At 35.3% G+C, this 20008-nt stretch overlaps 1 protein-coding gene across 2 annotated transcripts in view; it reads left to right on the forward strand.

Annotated features, from left to right (window-relative positions):
- The window catches only part of NCKAP1 (NCK-associated protein 1), a 145306-nt gene that overhangs the window by 12933 nt on the left and 112365 nt on the right, over positions 1–20008 (forward strand). The window contains exons 2-3 of one of the 2 annotated variants that reach the window (XM_006878778.1): positions 2237–2254; positions 3264–3374. In XM_006878778.1, coding sequence (XP_006878840.1) covers positions 2237–2254; positions 3264–3374 — 129 coding nt within the window. The remainder of the gene's footprint in view (positions 1–2236; positions 2255–3263; positions 3375–20008) is intronic. The other variant, XM_006878777.1, reaches the window with a different exon arrangement.

Genomic DNA, 20008 nt, shown 5'->3' on the forward strand with positions numbered 1-20008 from the left:
CTCTCTCTCTCTCTCTCTCTCTCTCTCTCTCTTTGCATAAATAATTTTTAGGGTAGGTTATAATTACCTCCTTTTTTTAACAGATGAGAAAACATGCACAGGCGAGTAAATTTGCTTGATCAAGGTTGTACAACTAGGAAATGATAGACTAGAATTTTAGTATTTAAAATGGACAGCTTGTCTTGAGCTCGTTTGGTAACCAGTGGGCTAAATTATTTCTAAAAATACAATAAATTTAGTATGTTCAGACTTTAGATGAGTGAAGGAAATATGTGATGGAGAGAGAATTATAACTCTAATATAATATTACTAGTTCCTATATGTTATGATAGGGAGCTCTGGTGAACTAGTGGTAAAGACACTGCCAGTCCACCAGCTACTTGATGGAAGAAAGATGGACAGTTTCCTCCCATGTGATTTACTGCCTCTGAAAACTCATGAGAAGGTCAGCTATGAGTTGATTCTGACTTGACAATACACAACAACTTATACTGTGATAAAGGAACCCTGGTGACATAGTGCATAATGTGTTGCGCTGCTAACCAAAAGGTTAGTGGTTCAAATCTACCAACTGTTCCATGGGAGAAAGATAGTTTCCTACCATAAAGCTTTACAGCTCCTGAAACCCAATGAAGGGTTGCTATGAATTGTAATAGCCTCAGTGGCAGTGGGATATACCATGACATTGATTTATTTGCCTCTATGATCACTACCATGTGAGAATTTTACTTGGGTAATTATAATTAATTACCGTAATAATTATAGATTATATTAATGACAGCCAATATTTTTAGGATACTTATGTAACAGTCATTTTGCTAGATACTCTACATGGATTATCTCGCTTCTAATCTTTATAATAGCCCTATGAGGTAAGTATGGATTTCCCCATTTTCCAAATACAGAAACTGAGGCTTGCAGATTTTATAAAATATATTCAAAGACCCAGGCCTAGGAAGTGGTGAAGATTGAAACCTGGACAGTCTTAGCACAGGCTCTTATGGCATGTTGTCTTATAGTGTAATATGTATAGGTAATGCCCACTGAACTGTAGAGAAAGGTAAACCAATTCCAAGGAGAAATTTTGTAACCATTTTTTTTGTTAAGATGGAGTTCTGTTCTAATATTTTCAATGTGAGAAGGAAGAACTCTGCATTTTTTATATAATTTCACTAGTTACTTGATTTAATTTTTTACACAGTGAAATTTGTGATTGTGGGAAATGAGTATGGTAGTCTTATCATTTTCATTATTTGATTGTTACTAGTAAGTTTGAATAAATAATTGAAATTTAAAAAAATTAGAAATATGAAGGAATATATATCCTTGAAAAAAATGATTTGAAATCACTTTAGGATTTTGTGCTATCTCAGGTACATGTATGAAATTTCATTTTGCTATATATTGATATAAGGAAATGATAATTTCTAGATATTTCTGTTTGGGAAAATTCTTGGTTATGTAATTCCTAGTAATTTCTTACTTAGTATTTAATACTTTTCTAGAACGAAGCTAGACTGATTATAAAGTTAACAGATGAGAAATGGTGTTTTAAAGAAATGATAATCTATTCAGCACAAGTTAAATATATATGATGAAATTTACATAGTAGTAATATGTCAATTTAAAAATGGTGTTTTCAGTTTCTTAAAATTGCTTTGATTTAATCATGTTTGAGAAGAGAATTAATTCTTAGTTCATTCCTAACCCTTTGGAAAATAGAGGAATGTTTGCATTTGCTTTTATACTTTGGCTTTGCTATTCTTTTTTTAAAGTTCATTGATTTTTTTTTAAAAAAAATCTTCAATTTAAGCTAAAGTGTAAAAGTCCTCCAATAACACTTTATTTTTATTCTTGGCTACCGTATGTTTTTAAGGTATGTAAAATTTCACTGATGGTTTTGCTCCTGTCTTTATAGATGCATGTAGTCTTCATTTTTTTCTTTTTTTTCTCTCCTAGTATTGCTGTAAGTTGACTTAGAAAAAGCACAAAAGAACCTGACATGGTTGAATACTTACACAGTAGTATTTAAATATATATATATGAATAATATAACCTCTAATAATCTATTGTATACTAAAATTTGCTACTTTAAAATTGTAGCATCATATAGTTCTAATCTTGTTTTGTTGTTCATAGTCTGCAGTACATAAATTCTCTACTGAAACGCATGTCATAGTTTGACAATCATTGTTTACACGTAATTTTCTCTCTTTTTATTACAATGCTTCCCCAGCAAGGACAAGTTTGGAAGGTTTGCAAAGCTTTTCACCTTCCCTCTGCCCGCTTGCCCGCTTTCAGATCAGTTTCATGTTTCATAACTTCTCTCTCTGCAATCCACAACATAGCCATAGAAATCAATAAAGAGACATTAAATTGTAATACTGTATTTCCTCACACATGGCAGACAACTATTCAAAGGACAAAACCTTTTAAAAATGCAATGAAAAATTAAATAGGAATGTTGCAATTTAATAATTCCCCAAGAAATAACATCTTAATAGCAAACAGATAATTATCATGTTCTGAAACAGTGAATATTAAGATTATTTTCTGTATTACTGATAGTTCAAATGAGAAAAGTCCTTTCTATCAAATACATTTGGACAGTGTTACTGTTTACTACAGAAAATGCTATACTACTGATGGTGGTATAAACATAAATATTTCCATTTGTTGTGCTTATGAGATGTAGAACAGATGTAGATTCATTGTTTGAAGTGCTGCTGGTATGAGAGAAAAGAGATGTTCAGAGGAACAGGCAACACACTTTAGCAGCTTCCAGTTCTTTTGAACTAGGACTCTTGTAATACAGTGTTTAATGTGAATGAGGACAGCATTTTGGAGAAAAACACTTAAAACATAATTTTTATTTTGCAACACTTAGAAAGAAACATGTCTAGTACCTTACTAAATATTTAATTTTGTAATATTTTATTAGCCTCAAGTGAATACAGTGCTACCTCAGACCAAGAATTTTTTTTCTTTCTTTTTTTTTTCTTTTAGGTTTGAGCTTTCCCCCTCACTGCTGTTCTGCGCTAACTGCTTTGAAACTTTCCATACATTTTTTTTCAGTAGAGGAACATCTCTGTACTGTCTCCCATTGCATATTTCAGCTGTGACAATCCCTGCACTTTGCCTATTCATTTTATCACCTGCTCACTAAAAAACAGTAAATATTTCTAATTTCTGATTACAGATTAGCTTTTATTACTTGGTTTTAGAAAAAAGAGGCATTTCACTTTTTTATTGTTTTATTATAGGCTTGTGGAGACCCCAAGGCAAAACCATCCTATCTTATTGACAAAAACCTGGAATCTGCTGTGAAATTCATAGTTAGAAAATTCCCTGCGGTAGAAACTCGGAACAACAATGTAAGTAATCTAAACAGAATTTTTGTTTTAGCAATTTGTAGGGAAAAGTTGGTCACTATAGCATTTTTAATAATTCTTATTTGTCTAATTCTTTAGATTTTGAAATGTGACTTACATACATGGAGTAATAACTTTTAAAGACAAAATCTTGCATCATTACTGAAGAAAATGATTGTTGCTATTTTATTATGGAAAATTTAAGATGATGAGTTTTTATATACTTATCTCTTCCAAGTTGTAATAGAGTTTAAAAATATATAGGCCTGCTATTTCAGAAGTGGATGGCCAATCCTTCTTCCTAGCCTGTCTCAATGTGAATGTTCAGTTTTATATAGGTATATATATTTATTTATATACATATAAAGGATATATATCAGATATAAATATGTATTAATTAGCACATCGTATATATGTTTACATGTATACTTGGAATTTTTATTTTTGTGTTCAGGACTTAATGTTCACACGGTCGCTCAGGGTTGTCTGCGACTCTATGGCACTTAACAACAAGAGTCATAAATGCCTTCATAGAACTATTACTATTTTTATTAGTATCTTTGATTAGTTTTAAAATGTTATTTGTTTCTTGAGTGCTAATAATTGGAAAATTCTGAAAACATGCAATAAGAGGCTAGTGATTGAATCTTTATTGTCCCCATAATATTTTCTCATGTGGGAAATTTTCTTATTGTATTGAAATGTATTCACATTCTGAGTCTTTTTTTACCATGGAAGTGTATACTTTGGTAGTTTCTATAATAACTTATGTGAATAACTAACCTGAGAAAATTAGAGGTCTTTTTAATTTCCCAAAGAAAGCATTTTCATACAAATTTTGTTCACTTGGAATCTTTCTGCATATCTTTTTTACTTTGATCTTATTTTTTTTTTGATAGTCCCATTTCACAATCTTTGCCATCTCTTTTGCTTTTTTGGCGACTGTAGTTTAAAAATAGGGATCTAAGTCATCTTTTAAAAAGTAAATTGTTATCTTTTTATTTTTCTCAAATTATGTATGTTCACTGTTTATATTTAGCCTTGTATATAACTTTTACTAAAGAATAATGTATGAGAAAGACTCTGTCAGAACTAATGAAAAAATAAGTCTAATGAAGTCCTTTTAAAAAATATTTTAAAAGGTTAGTAAGAGGTCTTTGTTTCATAGAACATTATGTTTTATAATGTTGTTATAATGTTATTAAGGGCTAACTATTAGTTTCCAGTGTGAGATTCAGAAAAGGCACATAATTAAAAACAGTGTTATATGTATGGAGAATACCCTCCTCCTCTAGTTTTTCCATGCATTAACCTTTTCATATCTGAGAGATTATGTATTCTAAGTGGGAGAGACTTTTTAAAAAAATGCATCAAATTTTATTTCCCTTTCTGCTGTTATGTGGCATTGCGTTGACTATGCATCATAGAGACCCTGTGAAAATCTCTGATATAAGCTTATAGATAACATCTACTAACATCATCATCTAATGAGTTTAATTTTGTGTGTTTGTAAGTTTACAAGTGAAAATAACATTTGAATATAATTTCTTTTTGGAAAATTAGGAAGAAATGTAGTGACTGTTTTATAGTAGTAACATTTTTTTTATTGAAGAGCCAATAGGATGGATGCTATTTTTATAATTTTACTTCCCTTTTCAATTTTAGCAATACAAAACTCAGTATTGGCTTTATTGAAATATCAATCTTACTATACAGTTCACTCATTTAAAATACACATTACAGGGGGGGCTCATCCTTCCAGCCCTTCCCTCAGCACAGATACTACACTGTGACAGCTGGGAGGGCTTGCTGCAGTGAATTTGCAGGCAAGGGCCAAGCTAAGTGGAACTGCTGTAGGTGCAGCTCTTGATGGTAGTAGCAAATACTCAAATGAGAACTTTGAAGGCCAAAACATCTGCCACCAAAAAAGAAAAAAAATGTACATTATGGTCTTTTTACTTTTGTTCACAGTTATGCAAACAATACCATAGTCAATTTTATAACATTTTTATCACCACAGAAACTCTTTACCCAATAGCAATTACTCTTCATTTTTCCTCAAAACTATAATGCTGGGTAAATGTTAGTCTGTTTTCTATCTTCATAGATTTTACTATTCTGGAGATTTGATAAAAATGGAATAATATAATATGTGGTCTTTGCAACCAGCTTCTTTGCTTTGTGGTTGTATATTAAATTTCAATTTTTTTCTTCTTTTATTATTTTTAAAAGAATGTTTTTAAGGTTCATGCAAATTATAACTTGTATCACTAGTTCATTTCTATTTAGTGCCAAAAGGTATTTTAATATAGATATACTTGGAATTTCAGGGAGGCAGGAACAGTTAAATGCTGAAATGTTTAGTAGCTGAAGGTTGGCTAACCAACCTTCAAGATTAGTTTACTAACTGAGGGTTGAGGCACCACCTACAGGTGCCTCAGAAGTCCTGGGCTCTGTTCTAAAACATGGTAGGTTGCCACAGGCTAGAATAAGAGTCGACAGCAAATGGAGTGGTGGATTTTGTTTTTCTTTATAAATATATGCCATTTTATTTATCTATTCATTATGTGATTGGATTGCTTTGGAAGAAATGCAACCAGAGTGCTGTTTATAAGTATGGATAATGAGACTTCATCTCACAGACTTAGAGAGTGTGTTATCAGGAAAGAGCTAGAAAAGGATATTGTGTTTTGACAGGTACAAGGTCAGCAAAGGAGAGGAAGACCCTTAATAAGATGGATTAACATAATACCTTACCAGTAGTTTTTAACTGTAGTGTTTTGTTTTGTTGCACACAGGGTTCAGTATGAGTCAGCACTTAATAGCAACTATGATTTTACCTATTTTGAATAAAGCTGCTGTAAACATTTATGTGTACGTTTTTTCTTGGATATTTATTTCATTTCTCACGGGTATATTCCTAATAGAAGAATTGCTGAATGATAGTTTATATTACCAAATTTGTAGTGTTCATTGTTATCACTACTTGCAGAAGTTGCTCTGATTGTTTTGTTTCTAAAAGTTAAATTTTGTCATTTGGAACTCTGTTGGCTTAGTGTATACATAAAGTTGTATTTCTGCTCAAAGGCAAATGGTTCAAATCCATCAGTTGCTCTATAGGACAAAAATAAGTAGTCTCCTCTTGTGCAAATTTACAGCCTCTAAAAACCCACTGGAAGATCACTTATGAATCAGTTCTGACTTGATGACAGTGAGTTGTTGTTGCTGTTGTTATGTGCCGTCGAGTTGCTTGCGACTCATAGTGACCCTATGTAGAACAGCCCTAAACTCTGCTCTGTCCTGCGCCATTCTCACTGTCTCCGACATACGCATCCCAATTACTCCAGTCACTGAATCAATCCAGCTCATAGAGAGCCTTCCCCTCCTGCACTGTCCCTACACCCTCCCATGCATGATGTCCCTCTCCAGGGACCCGTCCCTCCTTACAAAATGGCCAAAGTATGTCAGATGAAGCCTCAGAATCCTTGCCTCCAAGGAGCAGCCTGGTTTAACCCTCTCCTGGATGAATCTGTTTGTTTTCTTAGCAGTCGATAGTACACTCAATCAATACTCTTCTCCAGCACCACAGCTCAAAGGCATCAATTCTCCTTCTATCCTTCCTAGTCATTGTCCAACTCTCTGAGGCATAACAAGTGATTACAAAGACCATGGCCTGTATCAGACGCATCTTAGTCTCCAGAGTGACACGATTGCTCTTCAGTACTTTGGAGAGGTCCCTAACAGCAGACTTTCCCATGGCAATGCGCCTTTTAATTTCCTGGCTGCTGGTGTCAAGAGTGTTGACCATGGAGCCAAGCAGACTAAAGTTGTTAACAATCTTGATCTCTTCACCATCCATCCTGATGCTGCCAGTTGGTCCAGTGGTGAGACTCTTTGTTTTCTTGACATTGAGCTTCAATCCATATTGAAGGCTGCAGTCCTTGACCCTCTGCAGCAAGTGTTTCAGGTCTTCTTCAGTTTCAGCAAGCAGGGTTGTGTCATCTGCATAACACAGATTGTTGATAGATCTTCCACCAATCCTGACACCACACTTCTCCTCATAGAGCCCAGCCTCTCGGATAATCTATTCTGCCTACAGGTTGAAAAGTTATGGAGACAGGACACATCCTTGTCATACACCATTCCCAATTTTGAACTATGCAGTGTTTCCTTGCTCTGTTCTGACGACTGCCTTTTGATCCAAGTATAGGTTTCTCAGTAGCATGATCAAGTGTTCTGGGATTCCCATTCTTCTCAGAGTCAGCCAAGTTTGTTATGATCCACATAGTCAAACAGCTTTGCATAATCAATGAAACACAGATATACATTCCTCCAGTATTCCCTGCTTTCAGCCAAGATCCATCTAACATTAGCTACAGTATCCCTGGTACCATGACCCCTTCTAAACTCAGCCTGGACTTCTGGCCGTGCTCTGTTGATGGGCTGTTCCAGTCATTTTTTTATAATCTTCAATAGAATCTTGCTTGCATGTGGAATCTATGATATTGCTCTATTATTTCCACACTCTTTTGGTTCACCCTTCTTTGGAATGGGAACACATATAAATCTCTTCCCGTCAGTTGACCAAGTGGTTGTTCTCCAGATTTCTTGACACAACTTTGTGAGCACATCCAGGGCAGTATCTGTTAGCTGAAATAAGTCAATTGGTATACCATCTATTCCTGGGGCCTTATTTTTCGCTATTTCCTTCAAAGCAGCCTGAACTTCTTCCTTCATCACCATAGACTCTTGTTCTTATGTTATTTCATTAAATTCTTCTGTGTCTGCCAATTTCTTATGATACAGTGACTCAGTATATTCTTTTCATCTTCTTTTAATACTTCTGGATCATATAATATTCTGCCAGAAGCATCCTTGATTATAGCAACTCAAGGTTTGAATTTGTTCTTCAGTTCCTTGAGCTTAAGTGCTCAGCGAGTTTGGCCCTTTTGGTTTTCTGACTCCAGCTCCTTGCACATTTCATTTTAATATTTTCCTTTGTCATCCCATGCTGCCTTTTGGATTCTTCTATTCAGCTCTTTAGTATCTTGAATTCTTCCTTGTGCTTTGGCTTCTCTGCACTCCAGTGCAATATTCAGAGTTTTTTCTGACATCCATTTTGGTCTTTTTTTCCTCTTCTGTCTTTTTAATGACCATTTACACTTTTCCTGGATGATAATTTTGACATCCTTCCACAACTCAGTTGGTCTTCGTTCATTAGTGTTCAAGGCCTCAAACCTTTTCCTGAGGTGGTATGTTAAATTTTGTCACATAGTGTTTGCAACTCTTCTGTGTAATGCCATTCTGTGGTTTTTATTGTTTTTATTTGTTCACTTGCCAGAGTATTGTATACTGGAGGTTTGTGGATTCTTATAGTCTTAGTTTTTATGTAGTCTTGCTAAAATTTGGCGAGAGATTCCTAGCTAATTACAGATAGGAAATAATAAGTGAGTGGAATTTTAGTGTTATTGTTTGAACTCCAAAAATATACTTATTGAGGTTTAGAACTAACAATGACAGTGCATCTGGTCTTTGGATTGTTGTTTAAATATAAGCTACAAAGTGTTACTTTACTTCATTTCAGGGAGAGAGTTACTAGTTAGAGCTGATTTCCATTTTCATTCATGTCTTAGAAGCACTATTTTTTCTCCTGTTTCAGAAAGCCCACTCATAAAAAGAAAGAATGTTTCCAGTGAAAATAACAAAGCATTTTTTGTAGTTTCTAAAACAGATCCTTATAAACCACCTAATCTCATTTTACAAATAAAAACTGTCCTTTTTCAAAGAACTTGAATAAAACTGAGTGAATAGATTCCTGATTGTTTCTTTAGTAGCGAACTGCCCCTAGTCCTGTACTGTTAAACATTTAGTTGCCTTTGAGGCTTTGAGTACTTGGATGCTCAATATAACAAAAAGACAGACACTGCTGGCAGCAGAATTGGTTTAGGATTTGACAATGATAATGTTAGACACTGCTGAATAATTTCTATTGTTTTGTTAAAAACTTGTGTACCCCAAATCCAGAGTTAGGGAAAGTGTAGGACCTAAGAATGGTGTTTTTCCCCTTCCCCTGGCCATGATATTAAACTAAATGTTTAATATACTACAAAGTAGGTTGGTAAGATAATATAAAATCATACCAGGTTTGTCATCTTCTTAACTGTTGTTGAGTCAGTTGTGACTGTTCTGTCAGTTTTCCAAGACTGTAAATAGCAATGAGAGGAGACTCTTCATCTTCTCTCATGGAGTTCTCTGTACTATTTTCCCCCTCCCCCTTTTTTTCTTTTTAAAATTATTTTTAATTATAGTTTACAGACTTAGGGTTTTCATTCATTCATTGTTACACTTTTTTCCCTGTCCACCTCTCTGCCTAATTTGCTCTTCTCTTTGAAAAAATTCTTTCATTATTATACAATCCTTCCCCCAAAGTCCACTCCATTGTGCAGCTTTCATTCTGGACTCATGTCATGACAACAATACCTAATCATATATTCCTTTTAAACAGTTCTCTTTCTCATCTGTTTCAATGCAGTATACATTATTTATCCCATCTTTCTCAGTCTCCCCCCAACCTTGATGCCATTCCCATTTTACAACAATGGCCCTATGCAATATTTGTCCTTTTGTGGCTGAGATATTTCACTCAGCATAATGTCCTCCAGGGTCACCCATTTTGAATAATATTGCATAAGTTCCTTTGTTTTTCAATGCAGTGTAGTATTCCATTGTATGAATATACCAGAAATTCTCTATCCATTCGTTTGTTGATGGACATTTAGGTTGTTTCCAACTCTTTGCTATTGTGAACAAAGCTGCAATAAACATGGGTGTGCATATATCTGCTTGAGTGGCAGTTATTGTCTCTTTGGGGTATATCCCCAGTACTGGAATTGCTGGGTCAAATGCTATTTCTGTTTGCAACTTTTTGAGAAAGTGCCATACTGCACCATTTTACACTTCCACCAACAGTGAATAAGAGTTCCAGTTTATCCACAGCCTCACCAGCATTTTATGTTTGTTGTTCTGTTAATTTTTGCTATTCTTACTGGGGTAAGACGTTATTTCATAGTTGTTTTGATTTGCATCTTTCTTAGAGCTAGGGATTTTGAACATTTCATGTAAGCATATCTTAATGTCTTCTTTGGTGAAGTGTCTGTTCATATCCTGTGTCCATTTTTAAATTGGGTTATTTACTTTTATCAGTTGTGGTGCCCTAGTATTTTGTAAATTTTAGATATAGATCCCTTGTCTGACATGTCATTACAAAATATTTTTTCCCAATCTGGCTTACCTTTTTACCCTCTTGGAGAAGATTTTGGATGTGCATTGTATTGAGTGTCTTATATGTGCTAGGCTCTTTGTTTTAGTACATTGTTTCATTTAATTTCAGATCAAGTAGAGCATTTCTGAACTGAGAAGTTGTCTCATTGAACATGATACTGTTCTGGACAATGACTAGGGAGGACAGGAGAGTGGATGCTTTTGAGCTTTGGTACTGGAGAAGGGTACTGAATGTACCATGGACTGCCAGGAAAACAAACAGATTCATCTTGGAGAGGATTAAACCAAGCTACTCCTTGGAGGCAAGGATTCTGGGGCTTCGTCTGACATACTTTGGACATGTTGCCAGGAGGGACGGGTCCTTGGAGAGGGACATCATGCTTGGGAGGGTGGAGGGACAGTGCAGGAGGGGAAGACCTCCTATGAGATGGATTGATTCGGTGACTGGGGTAATCGGGATGGGTGTATCAGAGGCGGTGCGGTTGGCGCAGGATAGAGCAGGGTTTAGGGCTGTTGTGCATAGGGTCGCTATGAGTCGGAAACGACTCGACGGCACATAACAACAACAACAACATAGATTACAATTTCTCCTAAGTTTTTTGTGAACATATAAAGGGAAATCTGTTATTCTCCTAAATGACCATTAAATATATCTTGTTTTTCCAGAATATTGAGTATTAAGGTTAGCACAGGAATCCAGAATTAAGGTTACATAGAGAAGTGTACTCTGGGGTGGGGGGTGGGGGAAGGGGCATGGGAATTGTATACTAATGAAGAAATTTTTTTTCTTTTTTCAGAGGGGGAAGCGAGCTGGTGGGGAGGTGTGGGAAGGGAGAAAACTGCGGCAATGAATGAATGGAAATCCAAAACCTCTTTAAAAAAAAAATTATTAAAAAAAAGAATTAATTAAGCAGTATATGATAGCGTGGAAGGTCAGAAAACGAGAGAAAGACCCTTAGCAAGATGGATTAGCACAGAGATTGTAATAGTGAACTTGAACATATCAGAGATGATCAGGATAGTGTAAGATAGGGAGAGGTTCAAATCTGTTATTCTTTGAGTGGCTGTACATCATCGTTGAGTTGATGACACCTAACAGCAACAACAACAAACTATCATATATTGAAAATGTTCAGTGTATATTTTAAACTTAGTACTGAATTCTCCCCCTTGAAAATGTTCAGTGTATATTTTAAACTTAGTACTGAATTCTCCCCCTTGAAAATGTTCAGTGTATATTTTAAACTTAGTACTGAATTCTCCCCCTGAACTAATTTTTTAACTTAAATTTCTTCATTCTTCCTATACTCTGTTTACATCTGAAATATAGTTTATATTTAAGAAAAAAGAGCAGCATCTGTTACATGTGTCTGTGGAAAGTTTAATTTCAAATTAATGGGAAGTTGGTACAAATTATCTTATGTGTAATGTGTTAGTTCTTGAACATCCTAAGAATAATGAAATTGATAGTAAAATGCCACACAGATGTTGTAAGGATTCTAGACCAAGACGTTATGCAGATGATATAATCTTACTTACTGAAAGTTAAGCAGACTTGAAGGGCTTGTTGTAGAAGATCAATCACTGCAGCATTCAATGTGGATTCTATCTCAAATGTCAAGAAAACAAAAATTCTCACTGCTGGACCAATAGGCAACTTCATGATAGATGAAGAAATGATTTAAACTGTCATCGACTTCTTAGATTCACAGTTAATACCCTGGTACTGGCAGTCAGAACATCAGGAGATGTATTGCACTGGGAAAGTTTGCAGTTAAGGAATTCACCAGTTTATTCAGAAACAGTGATTTCAGTTTGAGGACATAGATGTGCCTGATGCATTCCATGTTCTTTTCAGTTACTTTGTTGTGCATCTGAGAGCTGGACAGTGAATAAGGATGACAGAATAATAATTGATGCTTTTGAACCTTTGTGTTGGAGAAGAGTATTGAATATTCCATAGACTGCCAAAAGAACAAACAGATATATATATATCTTGGAGAAGATGCAGGCAGAATGTTCCTTGGAGGCAGAGATGATAAAGCTTCATCTCACATACTTTGGGCATATTGTTTGGAGAGGCTATTCCTTAGAGAGTGAAATCATGCATGGAAAGGTGGAAGAACAACAAAAGAGAGGAAGACCCTCAGCCAGATGAATTTGAGTTTGACCAATGAATTTGAGTATGTCACAGATTGTGATGATGGCACAGGATCAGATGGGGTTTAGTTCTGTTGTTTATAGGGTCTCTATTAGTCATACTTGCTTTGACAGCATGTAACGTTACCACCACAACTAGGACTCAGGCCATTATCAAAATAATTTAGAAATCATGTTTTCATACTAATTATAAGGAATATGAAAATATCATCATGATTATTTATTTAGGGGTCTCCTAGGGACTAAGGAGTTGTGCACCCAGCCCACAAACAGGCAGTTTTATGAGATAAACTGACCTCAAACTAATTGTCATTGATTGCTTTTGACTAATTTAGAATTGCTTTATTAAGTAGAACTTCTTTGTAAGTGTCACTCTTTTCTCCTGGGGAGCAGTTGGTGGTTTAGAACCACCCACAATATGGTTAGCAGCTGAGCACTGAAACACTTTGTTACCAGGAATTCTCTTGAAAAAGTATTAAAATAGTTTGAAGATTGGCAGAGAGTTACATTTGTACCAGCAATGTACTGAAACTGGTTTTAATTTCTTTAAAAATCATAGGAATAAAGATAAAAAGAAAAAGTCATTACTTATAAGCATTGACGATGAAAAATGAGTCTCTTGAATGCTAGCTACTCTTTCCTCACTTAGATATATTCCCAGAGAGTGAATACTACCTCTGTTTTTACTTCTGGAAGGTTTTTGGGTGGAACAAATTATTAACATGCTTGCCTACTAGGCACTTTAGAAGAAAAACTTGGAGAGTTATCCTTTGGAAACCCTACTCTAATAATATATGAGTCAAAATTGACTCAGCCTCTGTAACAGTTTATTCTTTTATATCTTCATTTACCAACTTTAGACCATGTCTGTGAAATCTTCGTACACTAGATGAGGATTTGGTTTCCTCAATTACTTGCCACTATCCTTTTTCCATCTTTCTAGTGTTTGGCAGTTTTTTGTTAATCTTTTTGATACTTGACTAGTACTTTTTTAAGCTTTAAATAATATTTTATACCCTTTTATACTTACGTTTTATACTTTTATTCTTATGTCATCAAACTTATTGATGCTTTCTTTTGATTTTGAAATTATAAAGTGTTTAGAATTTGAATTATGTCCTGATTGTAAAAATTAGAAACTATTAGAGACCTGAGTAGTAGATATATATTGCTTTACTTTATTGTTATACTTTGGATAAGTATAAGAATGTAAGTATATATGAAGGATAGTATACTTAGCATCAAAATGAAATGATTTTTTTTTCCTGAAATTCTATCAGTTGCTTAAAATCATATCACAGCTTACTTTTAATATATTTAAATTTTTCTTTTTCTTCCTTTATATAACTACCTGGTATTTCAAGAACATTTTGTGAATCTTAGGCACTATATATTCTTATCAAAGTGAACTATATACACTTTGGCTCACATATTTCAGGCATGTTACTTTGACAGGTCATTCCTTGGAAAGGGATAGCATGTTTGGAAAGGTGGACAATGACAGAGGAAGACCCACAGTTAGGTGGATTGACTCAGTGACTGCAACAATGCTTAAGTATATCAGAGATTGAGAGGATGGCCCAGGATACAACAGGGTACAGGCTAGTTGTTCATAGGGTTGCTATTAGTCATATTCCTCTTAATGGCACCTAACAATGATAACAACACAATGATAACGTCTTTAGCTTAAGGATTCCTTCTACTTTCCTGGAAATGAGATTGCTAAAGAGCATTATTCTTGGGTTTCATAGCATAGCTCTTGAGATAACAACGTATGCACTTACAATAATTTTTCTGTTTTCTTTGCATTCTTTGAAGTTATTGCTTGTCTTTAGCTTTTACTATCTTTCAGTTGTGAGTTTATAATGCCCCTCACAGTAGCAAAGAATATTTTGTTGTTAAGTGCTGTCGAGTTATAGATAACTCATAATAACCCTATGAACGAAAGACCTTAACACTTGTATAACTTTCATCGTTTCTCCAAGTTCATAGCGTTTCCAGAGGCAAGCTGTTTCGGAAGTGGATGCCATTACTGCTTCCCAGCTTGTTTTAATCAGGGAGTTCCACCAAACACTTTCCACCATGGGTAATCATTATCACATTTGACACATCAGTGTCATAGTGTTTAGCATCACAGCAACCACGAGTTAACCTCTGTACAGCAGATCAGATGGACAGGCCAGTGCTATAACACTACTAGTCCCTGATTACCTCCTGGCTTATAACTTTTGTTTCTTTGACCATAACCACTTTTAGCCTGATGCCTTATTGTTTCTTCCTGGAAAATCCAGGTCTGCCTTTTGTCAGATCAAAAACATTTGCTAGTATCTAAAATAAAATATAGCCAAGAAGCTACATTGCCATAAACAACAGATGTTGCAGAATATTTATCTTTATTTTTCTTTCTAGCTTTCATCTTGGCTAAGAATATTTTATGTATATGCAATAATCTTTGGCTAAAGAGTATACAGCAGAGTCTTCTATGCTACTTTAAAAAATGGTGTATTCTATTTCTTTTTTTACCAACTCTATACTTTAACTGATACAGAATCAAGAGTGTAAGGAAAATTTATTTTTTTTCTTGGTTTTGTTTTTTTTGTTTGTTTGGAAAATGTATTTTTTAAAGTGAAATACTTTTTTTTTAAATTTAGTTTTATTTTTCATTTCAGTGAACATCTACAGATATTTTGGAATTCCATTCATTCATTGTTGCAAAAATACTTTCTTTTTATGACTTTTGTGTATACTTTTTTTTTTGAATCTTTATTTATACTGTTTTTCACTAGCATAGACTCTCCATCCCAGATTGTTTCATTGGACTAGTTTTGACCATTTTAGGGACTCTTTTCCTGACCCTTTAGAATTAGGTTAACTACTGCATGTATAAAACAGAGCAAGGAAATACTGCGTGGATCTAAACTGGGAAGAGAGTATGCCAGGAATGTGTCCTGTCTCCACACGTTTTCAATCTATATATAGAACAGATCATCCAGGAGATTGAGAAGGTCATCCAGGAATCCATCAGATTCCTCTGTGAGGAGCAATGTGGCATCAGTGTTGGAGGAAGACCCATCAACAGTCTGTGTTATGCACATGACAGAACTCTGCTTGTTGAGACTGAGGAGAACCTGAATGAAGTGCTTGTTACAGAAGGTCAAGGATTGTAGCCTTTAGGGATTGAATCTTCAACATCAAGAAAACAAAGATTCTTTCCACCGAGCTAATTTACAGCATCATGATTGGTGGTGAAGAGATTGACATTGTTTAAAAGCTTCAGATTGCTTGGCTCCACACAGGTACCAGCAGCCAGGAAATCAAAAGATGAATTGCATTGGGAAAGTATGCTGTCAGGGACCGCTCCAGGGTGCTGAAGAGCAGTGTTTTCAGTTTAGAGACTAAGGTGTACCTGATCCAAACCATAGCTGGATGGTAACTAGGGGTGATAGAAGGAGAATTGATACATTTTAGCTGTGGTGCTGGAGAAGAGTATTGAGAATACCATGGACTGCTAGGAGAATAATCGGGTTTGTTCTAGAGTAGGTGAAGCCAGGCTGCTCCTTGGAGGCAAGGATTTTGAAGATCCATCTAACATACTTTGGGCATGTTGCAAGGAGAAATCAGTCTTTGGAGAGGGACATCATGCTTGGAGGGTGGAGGAACAGCACAGGAGAGGAAGACCCTTAGTGAGATGGATTGATTGAGTGACTAGGGTAATGAGGGTAGATGGATGGGTCAGAGACAATGAGGTTGGCACGAGATAGAGCAGGAGTCAGACCTGTTGTTCCTAGGGTCTCTCTGAGTTGCAAGCAACTTGATGACACGTAACAACAAACAGCTGCATGTATGTGCTCCTATGCCACTTTCCACTTACTCATCCATTTATTTAATGCACATATGGAGTTCCTTCTATGAGCCAGTTACTATTCTGGAACAGGACAACAAGCAGGGAACATATGAAGTCCCCCTATTCCTGTGCAGCTTACTTTCTGCTAAGTTAGAGATAGACAAAGAAACAAACATATAATAACAGATTAAGAAAAGTTAGAAAAAAAAGAGCTAGGTAGAATAAATGAATAAGAGTGATCATGGGGAGATGCTAGTTTGCATAAAGTGATCAGAGAGGGATTTAGTGAGAATGCAACACTAGGGCACAGATTCAAAGATTCAAAAGAATGAGGTAACATGCTTAGGGAGCAGTAGCTCCAAGAGCTCTAAGATGGAAGCAATCCTAGCATATTCACAGAACAGGAAGTAGGCATGTATAACTGGAATAAAGTGATTGAGGAGGACAGTAATTTGGGATGAGGCCAGAGTGATTGTATGGGTTTAGCAGATCTAACAAGACTTTGTAGACCACAGGAAAGACTTTGATTGATTAACCTGAGTAATTTAAAATGCTACTGGAGAGAAGCAGCAGAGGAATGAAGTGAATAATTTCATCATTGCTGCATTGAGAATGGCTTGCAGGACAACAGAGGTGAAAACAAGGAGACTATTTAGGAAACTTGCATTCATCAAAGAGAGCTGATAGTGACCAGGGCTAGGAAGGTAGAAGTGAGAAATGTTCCTATTATTAATATATTTTTTAAGTCAAAGTCTGTTATGTTCGCTATTGAATTGGGTGTGGTATATATGAGACCACGAGAAATAAAATCTCGAGTTTTTAGGTGTGAACAAACACAAAAAGTGGCTGATATGGAAAAACAGGAACAAACAGGTTTGGGATGGAGATGCTGTGAGGTTAGTGCTTAGTAGTTGAGTGCATTACCCATGATACTAGAAATCCAGTGATAATACTAAATAGGTAGTTGTATAAATGAGTCTAAGCTGAGGTTAGTGTTCAGCTGTGAGAGTCAAGTTGAAGAAGTAATAAAGATTAAGGGAGAAAAGAGATGGAATAATCATTTGGGGAACATAATTGAGTGCCTTAGCTGTGGACCTAGTATTGTCATTAATTTATGGTCAGAAAACATGAAGACTATGAGATGGATTGACTCAGCGACTGAATGTTATGTTAATTCACTGTGGCATATTTTATTAAGAGGTGTTGCACCTGACCAACCCACTATTGTTATGGGGGTAGGTGTGTCAGAGATAGTGAGATTGGCATAGGATAGAGCAGAGTTTATGGCTGTTGGACATTGGGTCACTATGAGTAGCAGGTGACTTGACAGCACATAACAACAACAGTCATGAATTCAAGTTGTGGTCTGTGAGTGTAGGTGTGTGTTTTCTTCTGTGTATCTAGGCAGGTATGTTGTGGGGGGGAGCCATTGTAACGATGTGTCATTTAAGACAGATGGGCAAGTATATTGGACTAGGCAGGGTGAATGACAGTGAAAAAGTGGTAGGATGAATAAAGGGAGAGTAGTTAGAAAGGTAGGAATTATTATTTGGGGCTGTCACTTTACCTTGTCTCAAAATCACTTCAGAACAAATGTCTAAAAAGTCTAGGTCGAAGTCAGGACATCTTTAAGCACACTCTTTATCTGGGTTTTACAGGGTTGCCAATTAAAGAACTTGGCATCAACCACTGGTTTATGATAATATGTACTGTGTATCAAAAATAATCTCTGGGGAAAAAAATAATCTCTGGGTGTCCCTTTCAGCTCCCTTTTATTTCCGGATTTTATTCACCATCCTTTCTTCATTCTTTGAAGCATGAACCTTGTCTGTTGTCTCTTTTATCTTAATATTTCTAAAGAAAATGCGGGAATTAGGCTGTACATTTTTTGCCATCTTTGATCTTTATTAGGAGTTATTTGGCAGTGTAAACAGCTTCTGAAACTGAGTATCTCAAAAATAAGTTTCCTTTCTTTCTTTATTCACATACATCCCTCATTAGTTTGCCAGCTTATTTAGGATAAGGTAGGTGTTTACTCAGTCTTATCTCCAAATTCTCCTACACTGCTTCCCGTTGATAACACAAGAGGTTGGGATGTCTAAAGAGGTTGTGCTGACTAAATGGATAATGTACAGTAAGTTTTCACTTTTATGGAACTTGCCTCTTTGAAATATCTGAGAACTAGAAAGGAAACATGTTCATCCCTAGAAATACCAAAGAGCAATGAAAATACATGTCCATACAAAGCAGTATTCATTATTCAGATTATGAATATAGTTTAGATGTCTGTGAACTTGTTTATAGAGAAACAAAATGTGTTATAAGCCCTAATATGTGATGTGTTATAGTCATCAGTTGAAAAAAGATTACAGAAACATGTTGCAGTGAAAATGAACCTCAAAAACATGTTAAGTAAAAGAAATCAGATACAAAAAGCAACAGATTATATAATTCTGTTTATATGAAATATATGGAAAAGGTAGGTTTTTTTGGAGCTAGAACATAGGTCAGTATGTTGGTAAGGACTAAGAATAAGAGCAGAATAACCTAACCTGTAAATGGTTTCAAGGTAACTTTGAGTGGTAGAAACTGAATAGTGATGCTTAGACATTTATACATTATTATTTTTAAATTAATTCTCTTTTAGCAGGTGTACATTTGTGTAAATTATACTTTAGTAAAGCTGTAAAAACATGATTCTGAGTAATCAGAAATGGTATTCTAGAATAAAGTTTTATGCAGAGAAGAACTTTTGGTTCTTGCTATGACTAAGGTTGTTAGTTACTCAGGCTAATTGTAACATATTTTATAGCACACAGAATATTAAAAAGTATTTTCAGAAGAAGCAAACGACAATATAGTAAAGAAGAGAAAGAAAAATATTTTAAAAATATAGAAGGCAAGGACCCTTTAAAGTTAACAAATTGCTTTTAGTGGCACTTGGAGCTATCTTTTTATAAATCAGTATAATTATTACTTACATTGATAACATTAACTAGTAATAAAAGCCTGAAGTTGGTTTGGTATACTCAGTGAATAAGATCATGATTATTACATATTAGAAAATTGACTTTTTAAAAAAAAATATTGACTACTAGGGAGTAACTTTATTTCCATATACAAAAAAATTATTTCATTAAATAAAGTATTAATGTCATTAATTCACTGTGGCATATTTTATTAAGAGATGTTGCACCTGACCAACCCACTATTGTTGTTGTTGTTGTTATGTGCTGTCGAGTCGTTTGCGACTCATAGCAACCCTATGTACAACAGCCCTAAACCTTGCTCTATCCTGTGCCAATCGCATTGCCTCTGACACACCCATCCCAATTACCCCAGTCACTGAATC

The sequence above is a fragment of the Elephantulus edwardii genome, unplaced genomic scaffold, assembly GCF_000299155.1.
Source record: "Elephantulus edwardii isolate Elephantulus edwardi_28Jun2011 unplaced genomic scaffold, EleEdw1.0 scaffold00001, whole genome shotgun sequence".
In the NCBI taxonomy this organism is placed as follows: domain Eukaryota; kingdom Metazoa; phylum Chordata; class Mammalia; order Macroscelidea; family Macroscelididae; genus Elephantulus; species Elephantulus edwardii.